This window comes from Vulpes vulpes, chromosome 7, assembly GCF_048418805.1.
Source record: "Vulpes vulpes isolate BD-2025 chromosome 7, VulVul3, whole genome shotgun sequence".
Classification (NCBI taxonomy): Eukaryota; Metazoa; Chordata; class Mammalia; order Carnivora; family Canidae; genus Vulpes; species Vulpes vulpes.
This window is the reverse complement of record NC_132786.1, coordinates 88,156,863-88,175,988: the sequence shown is the minus strand read 5'-3', so window position 1 is coordinate 88,175,988 and position 19,126 is coordinate 88,156,863. Positions and strand designations below refer to the sequence as shown.

The 19,126-nt window shown below is 38.7% G+C and overlaps 1 protein-coding gene across 1 annotated transcript in view; it reads left to right on the top strand.

Annotated features, from left to right (window-relative positions):
* Window positions 1-19,126, top strand: part of COL28A1 (collagen type XXVIII alpha 1 chain) — a 160,500-nt gene that overhangs the window by 78,234 nt on the left and 63,140 nt on the right. The window contains exons 21-25 of the mRNA XM_072764384.1: window positions 629-700; window positions 3,851-3,919; window positions 4,541-4,609; window positions 7,813-7,881; window positions 7,996-8,064. Of these exons, the coding sequence (XP_072620485.1) occupies window positions 629-700; window positions 3,851-3,919; window positions 4,541-4,609; window positions 7,813-7,881; window positions 7,996-8,064 (348 nt within the window). The remainder of the gene's footprint in view (window positions 1-628; window positions 701-3,850; window positions 3,920-4,540; window positions 4,610-7,812; window positions 7,882-7,995; window positions 8,065-19,126) is intronic.

The window sequence follows — 19,126 nt, the reverse complement described above, 5'->3', positions numbered from 1 at the left end:
TTCATGCTTCCCTTCCTTGTTGCCACCTCTTTTTAAAAATTAAAAAAAAATTCTTTTTCAAGTATAATTAACATACAGTGTTTTTATTAGTTTCAAGTGTACAATGTAATGATTCACCAATTCTATACATTTCTCAGTGCTCAAGATAAATGGACTCTTCATCCCCTTCACCTAGTTCACCCAGTCCTCCACCCACCTCCCCTCTGGCAACCACCAGTTTGTTCTCTATATTGGAAAATATTTTATGTTTTAAAACAGAAGCAACACTAAAGCTGAAAAAGCACAGGTAGCTCTCTTTTCTGAAACCTCAGGGAATGTTTCAGAAGCATCTGTTAATAAACCAATGGTGCAAAAGAACTGTGATTCAAATTAAAGTCCCCAAAGAGAGACACTGAACTTAGATTAAAAAAAACAACAACAAACAAACATTCAATTAAGTGGTAGAGACTGAACCATTCTGAAGTCATCCAATCTGCCCAAGAACCTTGACAAATCCTATACAACTGAGCTGAGCTTGGGACACATTGCTTGAAAATTGGTGTTAGTTGATAACATGGTCCTGATAGGGTTGTTAGAAGTGCAAGGAGGGTTTGCTGATACAGGCATCTTTTTATAATTATTTTGTCAGGGTGATGAAGGAAAGAAAGGGAGCAAAGGAAATCATGGACAGAGGGGATTTCCAGGGCCTGAAGGTCCAAAGGTATGTTTTTTATATTCTCATTTATGCTTTGGGGAAATTGTAATTGTGTCTGGTTTTAATAGAATTTAAATTTCCACTGCAAATTGGATTCCCTCGTTCCTTCTCAACAAATCTAAATGAAAAAGGCTTTAGAAAACTATTGGTACTATTCTGGACCAAACAGGGTAGTATGAAGAACCCATAAAATAAGTGATCGTCATTGGAACATTTATGATTCTTAGAGACACTCTGTATGTCAATTCTCTCAAATGACCACCAAATATTCAGAAGTTGGGATAAAGTTAAGACTGCAGGAGATACCAATTCTCTTCCATCTTGTTTTGCTAAACAACAGCACAGTTGCAGACTGAGAGGCAGCCCCGTGATGATGAAAAGCAGGGCTTCAGAATGCAGGAGAGTAGGACTCTTATCCTGTTCTACCCAGAATCTTTTGGAGCCACTGACTTCAGTGATAGAAAGCAATAACAGTATCTATTTCTCAGGATTGCTGTGAAGACTGAAATAGTTAAAAAAAAAAAAAAAGACTAAAGAGTTAATAAAGCACTTAGCACTGTTCCTGGCACTTAGTAAGTGCTCAGTACATGGAGCTATTCAGAGAGAGAAAAATCAAGGCTGTGCAATGAAAAGTCAGGGATAGATGCCCTGATCAACCGACCAGGACCAGGTGCTGAGGATGAAGGAAGGGAAATCTGTGAGACAGGCAATCAGCTGCATGTCCTGACTTAGCAGGAGAGAATTTTAAGGTCATTTGGATGTGTCAGGAAACAGAAATTGCAAACCTAAGAGAGTTCAGGCTTTTAGGAAGATGCTAATTGTCAGGAGACAAGGAGTATGTTGAAGGACCATACTATTCTAGAAACAAACAAACACGGTACTGCCAAGATGAGAGCTGGGAGAAAACAAAGCATCCTCTGTAGACAAGTCCTTAAGCTTCAGTGTTCATCAGTATCACCTGGGAGCTTGTGACAGATCCGGGTTTCTTGGTGCTATGCCCAGACAGGGGGACTTTAGTAGGTGGGTCCTAGAAATTGGGATTTCCTAAATAAGTGTCCTATGTGACAGGTAATTCAAGGAACATGTGATGAGAAATGCCACTATATAGGAAAAGTGTTGTATCAGTATTAATAACAATGGTTATTCCTCGTATCTTAGTCTTCCTTAAAGACTATTTTTCTGTATTTTGAAGTAAAGATTTTTTTTTAAGTAAAGATTTTTTGATGAAGAACTGCCCTATTTTAAAGCATAATCACAATTTAATACAGGGTCTTTTAAAAGAATTACATACTACCTACACATATAATTTCACATTTTAAAAATAATTGTGTTTTTTTAAAGAGGAGTAGAATAGATGAAATGTAGAAGCATAATTTTGCTTACCCTGGTTTAAGTGAGAATTTTAACAGGTTGATGTTTTATTCCTTTGCCACCGGATTGGATAGGATGGTTATCTATTGCCAGAATCCTGGTTGTGTGATGTACCATTGCCTTATAGGTTTAGAATCAAAGATCTGGCACGTATATGTGTTGGCGTGGTCTGGGCCTTGGTTGGCTGGTGTGCTCGGCCTGTGGGTCCTACTGGGTGATGGGCCCAGTGAGAGGCCTCAGCTGTGAAGGTGAATGTGGGCCAGGGTGAGTCATTAGTGGTGAATCTGATGGAGTCCCTCCCGGAGGAAGACTGGCGGGCCAAGTGGGCAGTTCCCACCACTGAGAACGGCTCAGTCTCTAAGGCAGGGAGAGGCAAATTTCTTGGTAAGGCACAAGTAGTAAATACTTGTGGCCAAGGGCAAAATTGAGGACATTATGTAATCAATTATATAACAATCATTTTAAAACGTGATTTTTTTTTTACATTCAGGGTGCCTGACTGGCTCAGCTGGTAGAGCAACTGAGCATGTGACTCTTAATCTTGAGGTCATGAGTTCAAGCCTCACATTGGGTGCAGAGCCTACTTAAAAACCAAAACAAAAATGAAAACCATCTTTAGCCCACGGCTGTGTGAAACTTGGCAGCAGGCCATATTTGGCCCAAATGTCACAGTTTGCCACACCTGTCCTTGTGCTACATCAGTAATTTCCAAACCAATAACAAAGCCCTACTAGTCAAAACGAATTTGACCACACTTCAATATAGGTTTATTCTTTAATTGTAGTTTTTACTCATAAACTATCAAATTAATATGCTATGAAATTTACATAAATAATTGAACATTTAGAAGAGATAAAAGTATATAATGAAGCCCAAATATGTTCCTCTAGTATCCCAAATGGGTCATTTTCAACACCTGGTTGGCTATGTGCACCTTCTTTTAATGACAATTGCTTTATATAATCTTTAAGTAAGGTAATCGTACCTACTCAGAACTCTCAGAGGGGCCTCATGAAACTCATATCCTGGGCCCAGCTTTGGGATCTATTGAGTTAAAATCTCTGGGGCTGAGACCCGACTCTGTATTTTACCAAATTTCTCTGATGATTTCTCTCCACTATAATTTGAGAATCACTGGTCTAGAATCAGATGGGACAGAGATATTGCTTGAGATTCAATAGTGACACACCGAAAAAAAAAAAAAAAAGACGTTTTAAAATTTGTTTGAAATTCCATTGTTTTTACCATAAACTCCCTACTTCTAAAAAAAAGAATGTGAGCTAGGATATAATAGAAGACTGATATGCCACGGCCATAAAATAAAATAACAAAGGAAAAAGTTATAAACTAGAAGGAAAATTATTTACCTACCAAGTGTACCCAAGAACTTATACTAAAGAAAATTCTTGTAATTGAACAAACATTTCCCTCTGAGCTTCCTGGCATGCAATACAAAAGAGAAGCACCATGAATTATATAATTTTTATTATCTAATAAAAGAATGCACAAGAGATTAAAATTTCTAATATTCAGAAACTAATTGAATGCATTTATTAAAGGCACTGAAATCTTAATCGTCAAAAACTTTAGTAGTGGTTTAGCAAAGATGTTCAAATATTTTCACATTGGTCTGTGAAACAGGGTCTGTGAAAATATTATATTAAAACTTAATATTTTAAAAAGCTGGGAATACATTTCTATGTTTTTCCTAATATAATTCATATATACTGTTTCTTTGATTGTAATGTAATGAGTATTTTGCTCTTTTTTTTTTTTTTTTTTTAGGGTGAACCAGGAATCATGGGCCCTTTTGGGATGCCTGGAGCGTCAATTCCTGGGCCACCTGGGCCAAAGGTATACATTCTTGGGAGTGAATGAATGAATGAATGAATGAATTTATTTGTTTGTCTGTTTGTTTATTACTTGGATCTTTGGCAGAGTATGGAAAAATTCATGATACCAGTGTACCAGAATTTTAGTTTTAGAAGAACCCAAGATATTATCTGGTTCAACTTTTGTATCTGCTAGGAAAGACTAGCAGAAGATTTAAGATTAGAAAACAGATTTCTTGCTCCTGGCCTTGAACCTGTCACTTCCTCATGAACTACCTCCACCAAATCTTAGACCCAAATGCAGGTAAAATTTATTCAGAAGAATCTGGTGGAATTCATAATCAGAAAGTCTGGCAGAAAGAAATCCACTCAGATTTAAGAGCATTCTCAGGCATTCTTATAGTCTAAATATTTGAGCCTAGATTGCCTCCTATTTCAGTGACCTTTCTATAAACAGCTGTCATAATCTTTACTGACAGGTTTTATTTGCTTCGGATTTGAAATCCCCCTCAAATATATTAGAAGAAGATCTGAAACTGATAAATTAAACTCTGTAAATTGGCCCATCTCTTTTGTGTTTTGTGCTGTTATGGTTTCTCCTGCCATTTAAAACCTGAAACTGAACATTATTTGAAATGTGCAGGGAGACAGAGGAGGACCAGGGATGCCTGGATTTAAAGGAGAACCTGGAATTGCTATTCGAGGACCAAAGGTAGGCTTTATTCGTGTTCTTTCTTTCCTTCTCTGTAAGAGACAAAGGAAGGGGTATTTAATGCACAATATATTGATAATCAAGATTGTTCTACTCACAGTCTACATTGATGAAGTTGAATGTAAAAGTACACTACTGTCGTTTTTAAAAACCAAGCAATCAGGGGCACCTGGGTGGCTCAGTGGTTGAGTGTCTTGCCTTAGGCTCAGGTCCTAATCCCAGGGTTCTGGGATTGAGTCCCACACCACTCCCCACAGGGAGCCTGCTTCTCCCTCTGCCTATGTCTCTGCCTCTCTCTCTGTCTCTCATGAACAAATAAATAAAATCTTTAAAAAAAATAATAGAGTAAATATCAAGCCATCAGATAATTCATTTCTCACAAATGTGGAGGAACTAGATTTTGGATGACTAAACAGTTATTTGAAAATGCTCCTTTTGTAATGTCTGTGATATGAGATTATATGACCTTTAACTTCTTTCATTTACATGTTAATGGCCTAGGTATCTCTTTCACAAAACATTGTCCAGGAAGTTCATGTTTGGAAGCTTTACTGAATTAAATTGCTTTGCTTTGTTTTTCCATCTTTCAGAGTTATTTTAAATGAAAATGCAAATAATTATAGGAGATGACAGCTTTAAGTTATCATATCTATTTTCCATGGCAACAAAGCACCATTTCCCTCCTCACAAAAACCCAGCATCACAGCAAAATTTAACATTCCAAATGTCACAAACACATCCCATTCCTGTTTATGAGAATAGGCTTCAGGGCTCCATAATCAGCACTTTATTGAATTAGTAGCATGTTTTTATGTGGTTTCAAAACTGGCTTTAGTGCTATCAGATTGCCTCTTCTGGATAAAAGAGATCAAGTACTAACATCAGTGATTTTCAAGCTTCAAAAAAGAAAACTTAGAACCATCTCTGAAATATAATGCGAAACCTACTATAGACTGTTATTAAGTTGGAGTGCCCCTTCTGAAGGTCAACGGAGGATCCTGACTTCCACTGTTGTTAATCACTTAACAGTGTCCTTGGTAGAATGACAATCTTCTGGTTTACTTGGGGACACACAAGATTCCCAGACTGAGGGATTTGCAAGCTGAAACAAAGCAAGTCCAGGGGAAACCAGAACAAGGTAGTCCTCCTAGTCCCCCAGACCCTGAGGCACTGGCAACCCAAGCTATGTATGACACAAGGAGAAAATTGCAAATTTTCTAATGTTAAAACTACAGATATGGCCTTGGTCAAGAATGTTTGGATGGCAATTTTCATATAGTTTGATAACATTCTGAATCTGCATATTCCTAGTTCCATGATTTAAAGTTATTTCTCTCTACTTATACTATTCTTTACTGTAGAAATAAAATCTAGTTAAATGTACATTCTCGATTTAGAAGCCTCTCTCTGCCCTCCCTTTTTTTTTTTTTTACTGATTCTTGTTGGCATTGTGGGTGATGTATTTGAAGTTCTTTACCTCTTTGCTCTATCATTTTTCTAATCCCTTGGCCTCTAATGATACTCTTTCTGCCATCCTTCCCTAATGCACTAGTTTATAAGCTTTTGAAAGGTGAAATGTCCAATGGAAGTTTTGAAACGTAATTCAGTTTTTTTCTTTAAAGATTTTTATGTATTTAATCATGAGAGACACAGAGAGCAAGGCAAAGACATAGGCAGAGGGAGGAGCAGACTCTCTGCAGGGGACCCGATGTGGGACTTGATCCCAGGACTTTGGATTCACGCCCTCAGCTGAAGGCAGATGCTCAATCACTGAGCTGCTCAGGTGTCCCCATAATTCAGTTTTGCATAGGACTTCAGGGAGCTCCCAGGTCCTTCCCTAAAGCCAATTACAAAATACCAGATTAAGATTTCTGCCTTAATTCCTGTCAAATGAGAGAGACACTTAAAAGAGAACTCATTCACAGGCCATTTTCTTGAATCCAGTGCATCAAGGCCAACTGACAAAAATTCTACCTATAAAAGTGTTGTGAGGGGGCATTCCTGGGTGGCTCGGCAGTTTAGCGCCTGCCTTTGGCTCAGGGCGTGATCCTGGAGTCCCAGGTTCGAGTCCTACATCAGGCTCCCCACATGGCGCCTGCTTCTCCCTCTGCCTGTGTCTCTGCCTCTCTGTCTCTCTTTGTGTGTCTCTCATGAATAAATAAATAAAATCTTAAAAAAAAAAAAAGTGTTGTGAGGGGTCCAGAATGAAAATCTGAGACAGAACCTTATCCCTTATCCCTGCTCCTGATGTTTTCTATTAACATTAGAAGTAACGAGGTAACTGACACTTTTGCAGGAGGCAGGACAAAGATCTCTATGGAAAAAAAAATGTTTAGTTGTAAATTATAAATGTTTTAACATTTTTTTTCTCCCAGTGTGGGTGCCAGAGGATAAACAGTAACAGCTGCTGATAATCTGCTTGAAACTTAGAAATAAAAATTGAAAGTGAATTTTGATTCCAGTTTTCTTTTCCTTTCAACTTAACCAGGGAGCTGTTACTGCTTTGTTTTGTTGTTGGCCTGTTTCTTGTGTAAGCAAGGAAAGAAATGGGTTTCTTACTTTGGGATGTGTCCATGTGGATGTTTAAAGCTTTAACCTTAAAGATGGTTGGAATAGCACAATAAAGTGCTTCTGAGAAGTGATTTCTCAGAAGTTAATTTGTTTTTAATTTTCATTTGGGCTTATTTATTCCCTGTGTAATTTGGGCCCTGTTGGGGAAGACAACAAATGGAACATAACAGTAGGTAGCATATAGTTATCTTACTTGATATTCAAAATTTTACAATTGAGATCTTGCTATGTATTTTTTCCTTCTCTTCTCATACTATGCATGTTAAAATTTCTCATTTTTATACTTCTCTACAATTCATGATACAAAAAAGTGAAATTTTAAAAATTAAAATATCAGTAATCAGTCATTTTTAATTCCTATGAATGTGTTTCCTATTGAGGATTTTATAGCAGTTCACATATATTCCCTATATTCATCCCATCCTTCCCACCAAATGCAAATGGGTAAGACTTACGAAGAGAGACTCAGAACAAGTTATCATCTGTGATAGAACTCCCTTCTCAAATTTTTCAAATTATTCCTCTGCACTTACCAACTGCACGTTGCCAGATAGAGTTGGTATTGTGCTGAGGTTTTGTCAGGTGTTTCATAGTTTAGTCTTATGATATGATCTGGTGTCGAATTTACACAGGGGGCCCAAGGACCTCGGGGACCCATGGGTGCTCCAGGACTCAAAGGTGATGGCTACCCCGGTGTGGCTGTAAGTGTGGACATTGTTGTTCTTTCCTTCATTCCCTCCCTCCTTCTCTTTTTTTCCTTCTTAACATTGCACATGACAAGGACACTCATTGTCTCCCTTATTATGTCATCTCAGGGACCTCGGGGACTACCAGGACCCCCTGGACCAATGGGTTTGCGTGGAGTGGGGGACACAGGAGCAAAGGTAAGATTTTAAAGTAGGTTACATAGTAGCTTCTAAAAAGGATGTCTTACCAAAGTGATTTTGGTAAAGGTGATTTTTTTTTTTTTAATCAGACGTAATAGAGGGTAGTAGTGTCTAAAGAATTGATAGTTATTTATCTTCACCTATGGACTTCCTGGGGGAACTTGCACTACTTTGAACATGTAGATTAACTTTGTGCATTTTCTCCTGCTTCTCTGGTAGCAACTCTCACGTTCTTTTGCTGCTTTGTTTTCTGTAAAGTCAGAGTTTGGTCCAGAGCCCTCTGCCCTCCTCTAGACATCTCTTACCCTGGGTGTTCTCATCTGGCCCCATAGCTTTACCCACTACTCATGTGCTTATGCCTTTCAAGTTTCTGTCTTTCCCCCTAAGCTCTGGTTGTCTATATCTAGCTTCTTACCATATTATTTCTCTTAGACGTCTCCCAGACATCTCTAACCTAGGGTCCAAGATTTAATTTAATTTTAATTGTCACCTCCTAAGCCTGTACACGGCACCACCTACCTCATGCTCAAGCCAGGAGACCTGATTCATTCTTGCCCCTTCCCTTCCTTCTCCCTCCATGTCTGCTCTTTTGGTACATTTTGTCAGTTTTCTCTTCAAAATATATTTTGATTCTAGCTGTTTTTCTCCTTCTGCTTCACCAGGGCAAATCACCATCAGCTCTTGCTTGGGCTATTAAAAAAAACAACAAAACAAAACAAAACAAAACAAAACCTTCATTGACCTTTCTTCTTCTTCTACCTTGGCCCTTCTGCTACCTGCCCGGAAGAGTGATCTTTTAAAAGCATGAATTAGATCATATCCCTTTCCTTCTCAAAAAACACTGATGGCTTCTTTCTCCACTTAGAACAAGAGCCTACCACTTTCTGTGGCCTGTGAGTCCCTTGATGACCTGTTTGTAGCACCTTCCCCCTTTCTCCTTTGTTGCCTTCTGCCTGGAAGCTACACTGGCCTGCCCTATTTCATTTCATTCCTGCTTCTGGGTCTTGGCTCTGTCAAAATGGCTTATTCTTAAGGACATGGCTCAAATCTCACCTAACCTGAGCCTGACCACCTAAACAAAGAACAGTCCTCTCTTCCCTCACTCATCACTATCACATCCCTTTGTGTATTTCCTCTTTAGCATGTATCACTTTTTCAAACCATCTTGTTCATTTACTATTCTGCCTATTCCCTGAGAATATAAGGTTTCCTGAAGGCAGGTTCTTTGGCTTGTGCCCTGATAAATTTCTGGCACCAGAAGTAGGCATGCCACCCAATAGGAGCTTTGTAACATGTTGAATGAATGAGCAACAGTACCCTAGGGAGAAAATATGTCCTTAGAAATATATCTACTTAGTTTTTCAAGTGCTTCTGGGTCATTGGAGAGAGATGTTATAATTGCTCGATGTCAAGTTCCTTTTTTGATTTTTTTGGTCTTTGCCCCAGCACGTGGGAGTGACAATGCTTTTGTATGGGGGGGGGGGGGGCAGGTACCTATTTGCCTTCTCCTAGGTAGAATGAAAATTCAGAGGTGATGGCACTAAATTTTGTCATTAAAGGACACCTTGACTCCCCCCTTTCTCTGTTAGGGTAATCATGAGAGCCCAGGGGAAGGTGTGTCTGAACGTTTACTGTGCAAACTGTACACAATAGCATACGTGAGATACTTTTATCAAGGTTCTGGCTTGGTCCGACTCAGAGCTGAATCCAATCCTCTAACACACCTTGACAGTGTCAATAAGCCATGCTGAATTTGGGTAGTGAAGTATTCTTTTTTTCTCTAAAGCATAGTAATCTGAAAATGTTAAAATGTAAAACTAGAAAGACATTTCAGTATGTAAACCTTGTTTTCTGTGTAATGTGGAGCTCTGGTAACAGCTTTTGTGATTACATAAATATTCTTTCAGTTAGGAATGTAGACACTTATTTAACATACAGTATGAAATAAAATATATTAAACGTATAATGGAATGTATTTGTATTAAAATGGAAACATGATCATTTATGTTTCCACTGCTACTGTTTTATGTTTACCAATGATACTAAAGCCAGGCACCGGCATGCCTGGGTGGCTCAGAGGTTGAGCATCTGCCTTTGGCTCAGGGCATGATCCCAGGGTCCTGGGATCAAGTCTCATATCAGGCTCCCTGTGAGGAGCCTGCTTCTCCCTCTGCCTATGTCTCTGCCTGTCTCTCTCTGTGTCTCTCATGAATAAATAAGTAAATACAATCTTAAAAAAAAAAAAAAGCCAGGCATTTACATACAGAGAACATTGTAAGATTTGTTTCTTGTAAGTCTTCCACCACATCAGGTTATTTAACATACAAACTAAAACGTGCATTAAATGATTCCATATACTGGTTTTCTCTGAAAGTCCCTCGTCTTTGCTATCGTATGTATTTTAGGGGGAAAAAATCAAGAAAAAGCGTGTTCCTTCAGAATTTTATGCTGCTTATTTTACTTTTTTAAACAACTGACATGTTGCCAGAGATATGTCCTAAGTGAGACTCATTATCTCTGTTAGCCCACACAGGAGGCTGAGTGGAGGCAGAAGCTGACAGCTCATTCCTGGCTGTGGGGAGGAGGAAATATTGGCCAGGACCTACCTCTGTCTCCCTGTCCCCTCACCACGCTCTCAGCTGCCTTTTCTTTTTCTCTTTGACCTCTTCCTGTGGTTGCTGGGAAAATGTATTTTCCTGGAAATAGTGTGAGCTGGTCTTAGAATGAAAGATTTTATTTATTTATTTATTTATTTTAGAATGAAAGATTTTAGATCACATACTTGAAAATAAAGGAAATTCTAAAAGCTTTTAAATAATTTTCAATATCATCTCTCATCTTTAGTAGAGGCCTTAAAGTCTCTATGTGGCCTTTTTCTCTAAAGAGAACTTTTAGAAACACACACATGCAAGTAAAGAAAGAAAGATATTTGGAAAAGTTTAATTCCACCTAATTTTGTCCTTCTGGTTTGAAAAAGTGGAGGTAAGACCCTCAAAATGGTGTCAATGGTAGCAAAAGCCCTGGTCTCAAATGCATGCAAAATTCATCTCCTTTCATTCTGACTTAAAATAACAGAGAAATTGTAAGTCTGTGGGAGTGTGTGTGTGTGTGTATGTGTGTGTAATTGTATAGACATATATATATCTGATATGTTTTTCATTTAAACTCTGTGTAGTCACCTTAAAATATTGGTCTTAGAGCATTAACTTACAAAACCAATGTGTTTTGAAATGAGGAAACCATTAAGGGTGACAATTTATGGTAGGTTTTTGTGCTATTTAGTTAAGGGCACATGTGTTTAGCATATGACACAGACTTTAGAATCAAAGCTTCTATGTTTCAAAACATATCAGAAGCAGTCCTTGACATCTTGCATCCTTGTGGTGCTCTCTGGCTTTTTTCCAAGTGGAAGAATTTCCAAATAACATCAGTGGCTAGAGTGTGCAATTGCATAGAATATGCAATTACTCTAATTGTAACCAAATTTTGACAAGGGCTTCTGAAAGACTTCTAAAATTCTTGTAAAAACTACACTTAAGTAGATAGTAGATACAGCTTTAAAATCTGCTTTTGATGGTTTAGCGCCTGCCATTGGCCCAGGGTGCGATCCTGGAGTCCCAGGATCAAGTCCCACATTGGGCTCCCGGCATGGAGCCTGCTTCTCCCTCCTCCTGTGTCTCTGCCTCTCTTTCTCTCTCTTTCTCTCTGTCTATCATAAATCAATCAATCAATCAATCAATCTTTAAAATCTGCTTTTGAAACATGGCTGAAGAGAAACTGACAATTTGGTTTTTTTGCTAAGTGGGAAGCACTCATCTAGTGTCTGGTTCCGGACCCAGACTTGTTTGCTGATGAGGAAGCCAAGCTCAAAGATCTTATTTGATGCTGCCTGCACTTTTTCACCAGACTCCTACAGACGAAAAGGACCCTTTGTGATTTGGGGACAATTGTTATGTGATCCTCATCTGCCTTTGAGAAGCCCAGTTAACTCTTTGCTCCTGTATTTCCGCCTGCAAATGCTCATGAGGTGTGTGTCAACCAGGGCCTGACCCACGACATATCTGGGGGAGAAATACAAGGAGTAGCTCTCCACAGTTCCATGAGGGCAGGTGCATCCTATCATGCACCTCTCTCAGTCCCTTTCAGTGTGCTAGTTCACCAGACAGGAAGCCATTTCTTCCCTAAAGCTTTGGAGCAAGTGAGCTTGGCCCAGTCTGCACAGAGGGACTCTAACCTGCCTGGTAGGGCCCTCAAGGACCTCTTTGCCATCAAGTGGTTGGCATAACATCTGTGGGCAGAAAGCCCACATTGGGTCATTGCTATTATGGTTGTATACTATGTAAATGGACATTATATACTACCTATTTCCAGAATATCAAGGCATTATAAACTACTCCCTTATTTTGTAGGTAAGGAAATCAGGAAGCAGAAAGGCTGAACACCTTGCCCCTTTACAATAGAAACAGTGTTGTTACTATATTGTGTTTATGTGCAAGAGGGAGACTATGAATATTGATGAATGAATGCAAACGAAATGGATGAATAAATCAGAGCAGAGAGACTGACCCTCTCTGCTCTGCAGATGCTTCATCTTCAAAGCTGTCTATCTTCCAGATATCTTGGCTTCGCTTCGCATACAGTGGGACTATTTCTCTTTCCATCCTAGCTTTCCCATCATCAAAACTTAAATCATGTAAATATTAACAAGAAACATAAACCCAAACCCAAAAGAGTTAAACATTTTTCAAAAGCTTTACATGTTTGAATATTGTAAATACATGCTTTACTTGACAAAAATGGCCCATAGTCATAAATTAAAATGCAAAGTTCTGTGAAATTCCACTGAGTATCATTATTCTAAAAATGTTCCCAGCATTTGAATTGCCCCTCTGTTCTCTGCGATGGCTCACATATGTGCACACCACCGACAGGCAGTGGCGGAACAGAGGAGCAATTCACACAGAGATGTAGTAGGAATTTGTGGATTCCACTGGTGGACATGACCTGGACAGGAAGCTCCATTTTGAACAGTCTCTGACAAGGAGGGCTGGCCTCAGGTACAGACCCAACAGTGAAGGGTCTGCGACTCCAAGTTGGGGTTGAAGAAACCCATGTCCCATAATATGACTGCAAAATTGTGACAGGCAGGACAATCAGCTCAAAAACAGGACTAATGAAAGCCAGAGCCATATCAAGTTAAAATGCCAGGCAATTTGACCTTTAGATTTCAGAAAAGGTCACATTCAAGACCAGGAAAACTTGAATAGGTGACTTTTCAAGGTTATTTCCCCAATTTAGTTCCATGCATGTTCTTTAATATCAGAGCTCTATTCTCGTCTGTCTAGTGACCTTCAGGGCTGCTTTCATTTCTCCTTGTTGTTTTCCTAGCTCTGCATTTCTCTCCCCAGTGGTACCTCCCTCCTCTCCCTTCAGCCCTGGAGACACACTCTAAATCCTCTTAACATTAGCCACCCAAATCACCATCAACACATTTTTTATTTTCAGCCTTTCGGACTAGAGGAGCTCCCCCACAGTGGGAAATTATATTGAATATCAGTATAAGAGAGCCTTCCCTTCTCTCTGTCATTATGGACAATATCATTATTTCTATTTTTAAGATTCCTAAGGCAGCTAAATAAGAAAGATTCTCTCCCTTTCCAATGAAATTCTTGGCTCCTTGGCACAGGGGAATCTTTTGTTCATCTTGATTAGTTGATTTTGAGAAAAGAAACAATCGACAAATCCTCCCCTTCCCCCAAATTCCCCCCTCTTCCTCTCCTATTCCCCACCACCTCCCCTCCCTCCCTTCCTTCCTTCCTTCCTTCCTTCCTTCCTTCCTTCCTTCCTTCCTTCTTTTATTTTTGATTTGCCAGTATATAGTATAACACCCAGTGCTCATCCCATCAAGTGACTTTCTCAGTGCCTGTCACCCAGTTACCCATCCCCCTGCCCACCTCCCCTTCCATTACCCTTTGTTTGTTTCCCAAAGTTAGGAGTCTCTCATGTTTTGTCACCCCCACCACCCCTTCCTAAAGCAAGTTTTTAAATTACCATGGACTTTGAGACACTACTGCTTTGAGGTTAATATTAAAGTTCTAGGAGAGAAATTATTTGGAAGAATGGAAATTATTTTAAATATCTTGAAATTTAAAGCTAATCATTGCTTTGACTTACAACTTATTATAAACTCAGTCATTCCCTGGTTTTATCATTTAGTAGATTCTTGAATACTATTCCTTGGACATTTCTTAAGATCTAATTCTTTTCAAAGTGAATTCAATTTGCTTTTCATTGTTTCCCAAGTACAAAAGCATGAAGTCCCTTTTAAAACAACTGTAACATGCTTCTACCATTCTCTCAAAGAGTGACAGGGACTTAACTGGCAAGGTGAAGCAGTGATTAGAGCCTTGTCTTCATGTGTGGTGGGGGTGGAGGGAGACAGTCCAATTGGGCTGCTTTGTTTGTCTTTAAGAGCACTATCTTCTCAAACATTATATTTAAATCTCATAAAACACAAAAGGTATACTGGATTGTTTCCTTTTCACTGCTCCACTTGGACCTCTGTTACTTCCTAGCTGTGTGACCTCAGCAAGTTACTGACTCTCCCTGGGACTTAGCCTCCTCATCTGTGGTGTGGAACAATGATACCCACCTCATAGGGTTATTGTGAGAAGTTAATGGAATAATGTCTAAAGTAGTAGTAGTCATCACAGCATGTATTACTCTGCCAAATCAAGTATATTGCAGTATGGATACACAGAGAACATAAGAATTGGTATAGGTAGAAGATCTGGGATGAGACTAAATAAAACATTGGAGTAAACCACAAAACTGAGCATGACAATGACAGAGAAATGGAGAGGCCAGCCTGAGACAGCTGGGCACTATGCTAGTGGCAAGGGCCTCATAGGGATTGTCCTGAGGATTGTCCTTGTCCTGAGGATTCTTTCTTGAGCATCCTTGAGAGTGTGATTGATTGAATGTAGGAAGTGGACTTTCACAGCCACAGAGACCTGGTCTTTGCATCAGATGGTAGCTGGAAGAAAGTCTCTGGATATATTAGCATTTTGCGTCTAGCTCCAGCCAACACCAGGATGGTAGATGCACTCTGGAGTCATACCTGGGTGTGAATTGCTGCTGGCTACATGGTTTTTAAAAAATCATGTATCCTACCTGGAAGTCTTAGTTGCCTTACATATAAAATGAAGTAAGTTGATGTTGCTAGGATAGGATAAGACAAGGAATGAAAAGTACCTGCCATATAATAAACTAATAAGTCTTAATTGTTTATTTTATTATTAATTATAATTTTAATATTAACCAAAGCAAAGGTTTACCAATGAGAAAAAAGAATGAATGGGATAGTGTGTTTGGTTTCTTTTCCTATCTTTTAAAAAATTAAATTTGTGATATTAATAAATGAATGATGACTGGGACCATCATAAGATTATGCATGATTTTAAAGGGGTTGAAATCAACCACTCTGCAAGGTTATGGTCTAGGTAAAATCCTTCAGGGAATCATTTGTTAAATTCCCATATACAAGTACTGCTGATAGTTAGTTCTAAAGCTGGCCATTTCCTGTGAAAATGAAAGGAGTATCTCAAGTCTAGAATTCCTTTTGTGGGCCAAAAGGAAACTCTGGGAAATCTAAACAGTTTTGCTTGTTTGTTTGTTTGTTCATTTTGTGGAGGGTAGAGGTAGGACTTAGGCTATGTGGTCTTATGAAATTGATGGATATAGTAAAAAAAAAAAAAATGGCAACTCTAGAATTTGCTGTCGGGGCTGTTTATTATCTCCTAATGCAAGGGCTCCCTCTGCAGGCTCCAACAACTCTCAGAGCCTGCCTGGGAAGCTAAGTCCAGCTGTGCAAGTGCCTGTCGGAATTCCTTTTATTTGTGATTGTCATGTCATCCCTGACAATCAAACTACACGTCTGAAAATGTCATGGTAAATGCACTTCTTAGGTACCACTGGTGCTGCATTGTGGCAGACTGGGTGCTGTCAAGTGGTGAAGTGAGTCTGGACCATGGTCCTCTTGTATCCATTCACTTGGTGTTGTGGGTGTTGTGGCCTTCTATGGGCACATGGCCCGTGGAACATAAGACATAATATATTTTTAAGACTGTATCATAGTAGAGAGACACTGTCTCTGTGGATTCACATAGCTCATTAAGTGCCTGATATTCCCATCTATTAAAAAGTATGGTACAGAAACACCAAGGAACAACCCTAATACTATGTTATAGACCAACGGTAACATCTGCAGAATATGTTAAGCTAAGACTGATTTAAAGTCTACCAGATAAATAAATGCATATGTCAGATTATATTTACCTAGGGGAAAAGGTTACCAAAGATTGTTTGGATAGATAAAACAGAGCTATATGTCAACAATTATATGGATAAGAATGGAGAGTTTATTTGAGGTAAACACTGTTGCACCACAGATGATGTGGGCATCATGCTATCAAAGTTCATTGGCCATGGTTCAAGAATAGAAAGGACAATACGATGTCTACAAGGTCTGCACTCAGCCTTCAGACTCTTCTACATGATGAGAGTTAGGGAAACTGAGTAAGAGAGAGAATGAATAGCAATAATGAGCATGGACAAGGCTAGCCTAAAGTACACTCACAACTTATTTCAACTGTTTTTCCCATTTGCTTTCCCATCTGGTGTCTGTGTGTGTGTGTGTGTGTGTGTGTATTAGTATGATTAACACTAATTGAGAAGGAAGTTTTAACTAAAATTATCATTAAAAAAATATCATGAATTGAACTGTAGAGTATTGAATTCCTTCTTAACAGAAATATTACTCAATAAAAAAAGATCTTCTACCTTGTCTCCATATTCTTAGTTTTTAAAAGACATGTAACTTTTGAGACATACCAAGGATGCATGAAAGACATGTAAGTTCTAATGATACTGAATCCACCTGTGTGCTTTAATCCTTTGTCCGTCTTTCTATCTTTAAAATCTTGTATTCTTCTCCTTATTAATGGTGAACATCATGGTAACCTTTCCTCACTTTTATTGGTGAGATTTTTATTGGAAATTGTTTGTGGATCTTAAAAAATACTATTAAAAACATTGTATTATGAAAATTATTAAGCATAGATAGAAGTAGAAAGACTAGTAAAATGAACTCCCATTTACCTGTCACACTTCAACAATTTTCAGTATGTGGCCAACCTTGTTCCATTCTCCTCTTCCCCGTGTTCCACTGCATTACTCCACAGCAAATCCCGGACATCTCCCATAGAAAGGTTTAGCGTTTGTCTCTCAAATATAAAGGCTCTTTATAAAAACATAACTGAGATATCATTAGCAAACTTCGAAAACATGAATAATTCCTTAGTGTCATCAAATATCTAGGGTTCGAACTGACCAGCTTGTCTTACAAATTTGTTACAGTTAGTTTGTCTGAATTGGGATCCAGATGACGTCCACACATTGCTTTCGATTGAGATGGTTCTTAAATCTCTTTTTATCAAAGGTTAGTCATCCTTTGTTTTTTCCTTGAGCTTTCTGTGTGGATGATTTCCTTGTCTTTGAGGGTCCTGTAGATGCTAATCTTACGATGTTAACATGTTTCTACACCCTCTGGTTGTCAGATTTAGAGACTTGCTCAGATATAGGTTCTGTTTTTCTTAGCAGCATGCTTTCTGGGTGGGCCTGTGTACTCCCCATTGCACCACACAGGGTTGCAGCCCTGTGCTTCCAGCCTCACCACAGAAGGGCAGAGGTGAATAGAAACACAAGAGAGGGAACCATTGTATCTGGGGTGGGGTTCACAGCAACCAGGCAAAGAAGATAATTATTTTTTATAAAAACATTCAATGCTTCTGGGTAAAATGTATTGAACTGTTTATCTTGGTTCTGCTTTGCTGGAAGGTGTCAAAATGCAGCAAGTGTGTGAATCAGTCAGGTATAGCTGGAGACCCTTCCCCAGTGAACTTACAGATACTCCCTCTAAAGGTATATCAGATACTCAAGAAAGGAGAGACAACAGAAATGCATGTGGTACAGGACAAGCTGTGTTCTCTACTTGGAGCTCTTGATGATAGGAGTGATTATTTAAGCTGGGAGAAACATGGGGTCACTCAAAGCTGGGAATCAGAAGGAGGAGAGGTGTTAGATAATTAGTACCTGTGGTCTCAAAAGGAACCATGTACTATGTGAAAGAGATGGAGACAGGAGACCAGAATCATAAAAGTGGCCTGTAAGTACAAGGAAAATGGTAATTATGAAAACAGGGATTAAAAGAATCAAGTTAGTAATAAAATGTTTAAATCTTTTCCTTTTCTTTTAAGGCCTTGTTTTCTCTAGAAGTATTTTAGGATTTAAAAGTAGAAAGTCAAGTTAAATAAGGATGAACTATTTTTGCTAAATAATTTCATCATTTCTTATAATCCATGATTTTTGCACTGTTGCAATCTATAAGCTATTTAGCTCCTAACAGAACATGGATGAAACAGGACCTAGGGCAAAGAGCTTGGGAGATTTAGCTTCAAAGTCTGGCTTTGGTTTCTTTCTGGTTTTTCCTTTTATAATTTTATTGAGGCATATTTAATGTATTATAGAACTCGCTCATTCCAAGTATATATTTCAATGATTTTTAAAGGAAATTTAAAGTTGTATGGCTTCACCATAAATCAGTTTTAGAACATTTTCTTCCCTCACCCTTTATAATCCCTTATGCCAGTTTGCACTTAATCCTATCCTAGTTCCTATTCCTGGTCCCAGACAGTCATGGATTTACTTTCTGTCTCCGTAGATTTGCTTTTTCTGGACATTTCATAGAAATGGAATCAGACAATATGTGGTCCCATAGATCTGGCTTCTTTCATTGAGAATTCTGAGGTTCATCTGTGTTGTAGCTTGTAACTGCGGGTTTGTTACTTTTTATTGCTGAATATACCACATTTTGTCTATCCATTTATCATTGATGGGCATTTAGGTTGTTTCTAGTTTTTAGATATTATGAATAATTCTGCTAAGAGCATTCATATCTAAGTCTTTGTGTGGACATATGTCTTCATTTCCCTTGGGTACA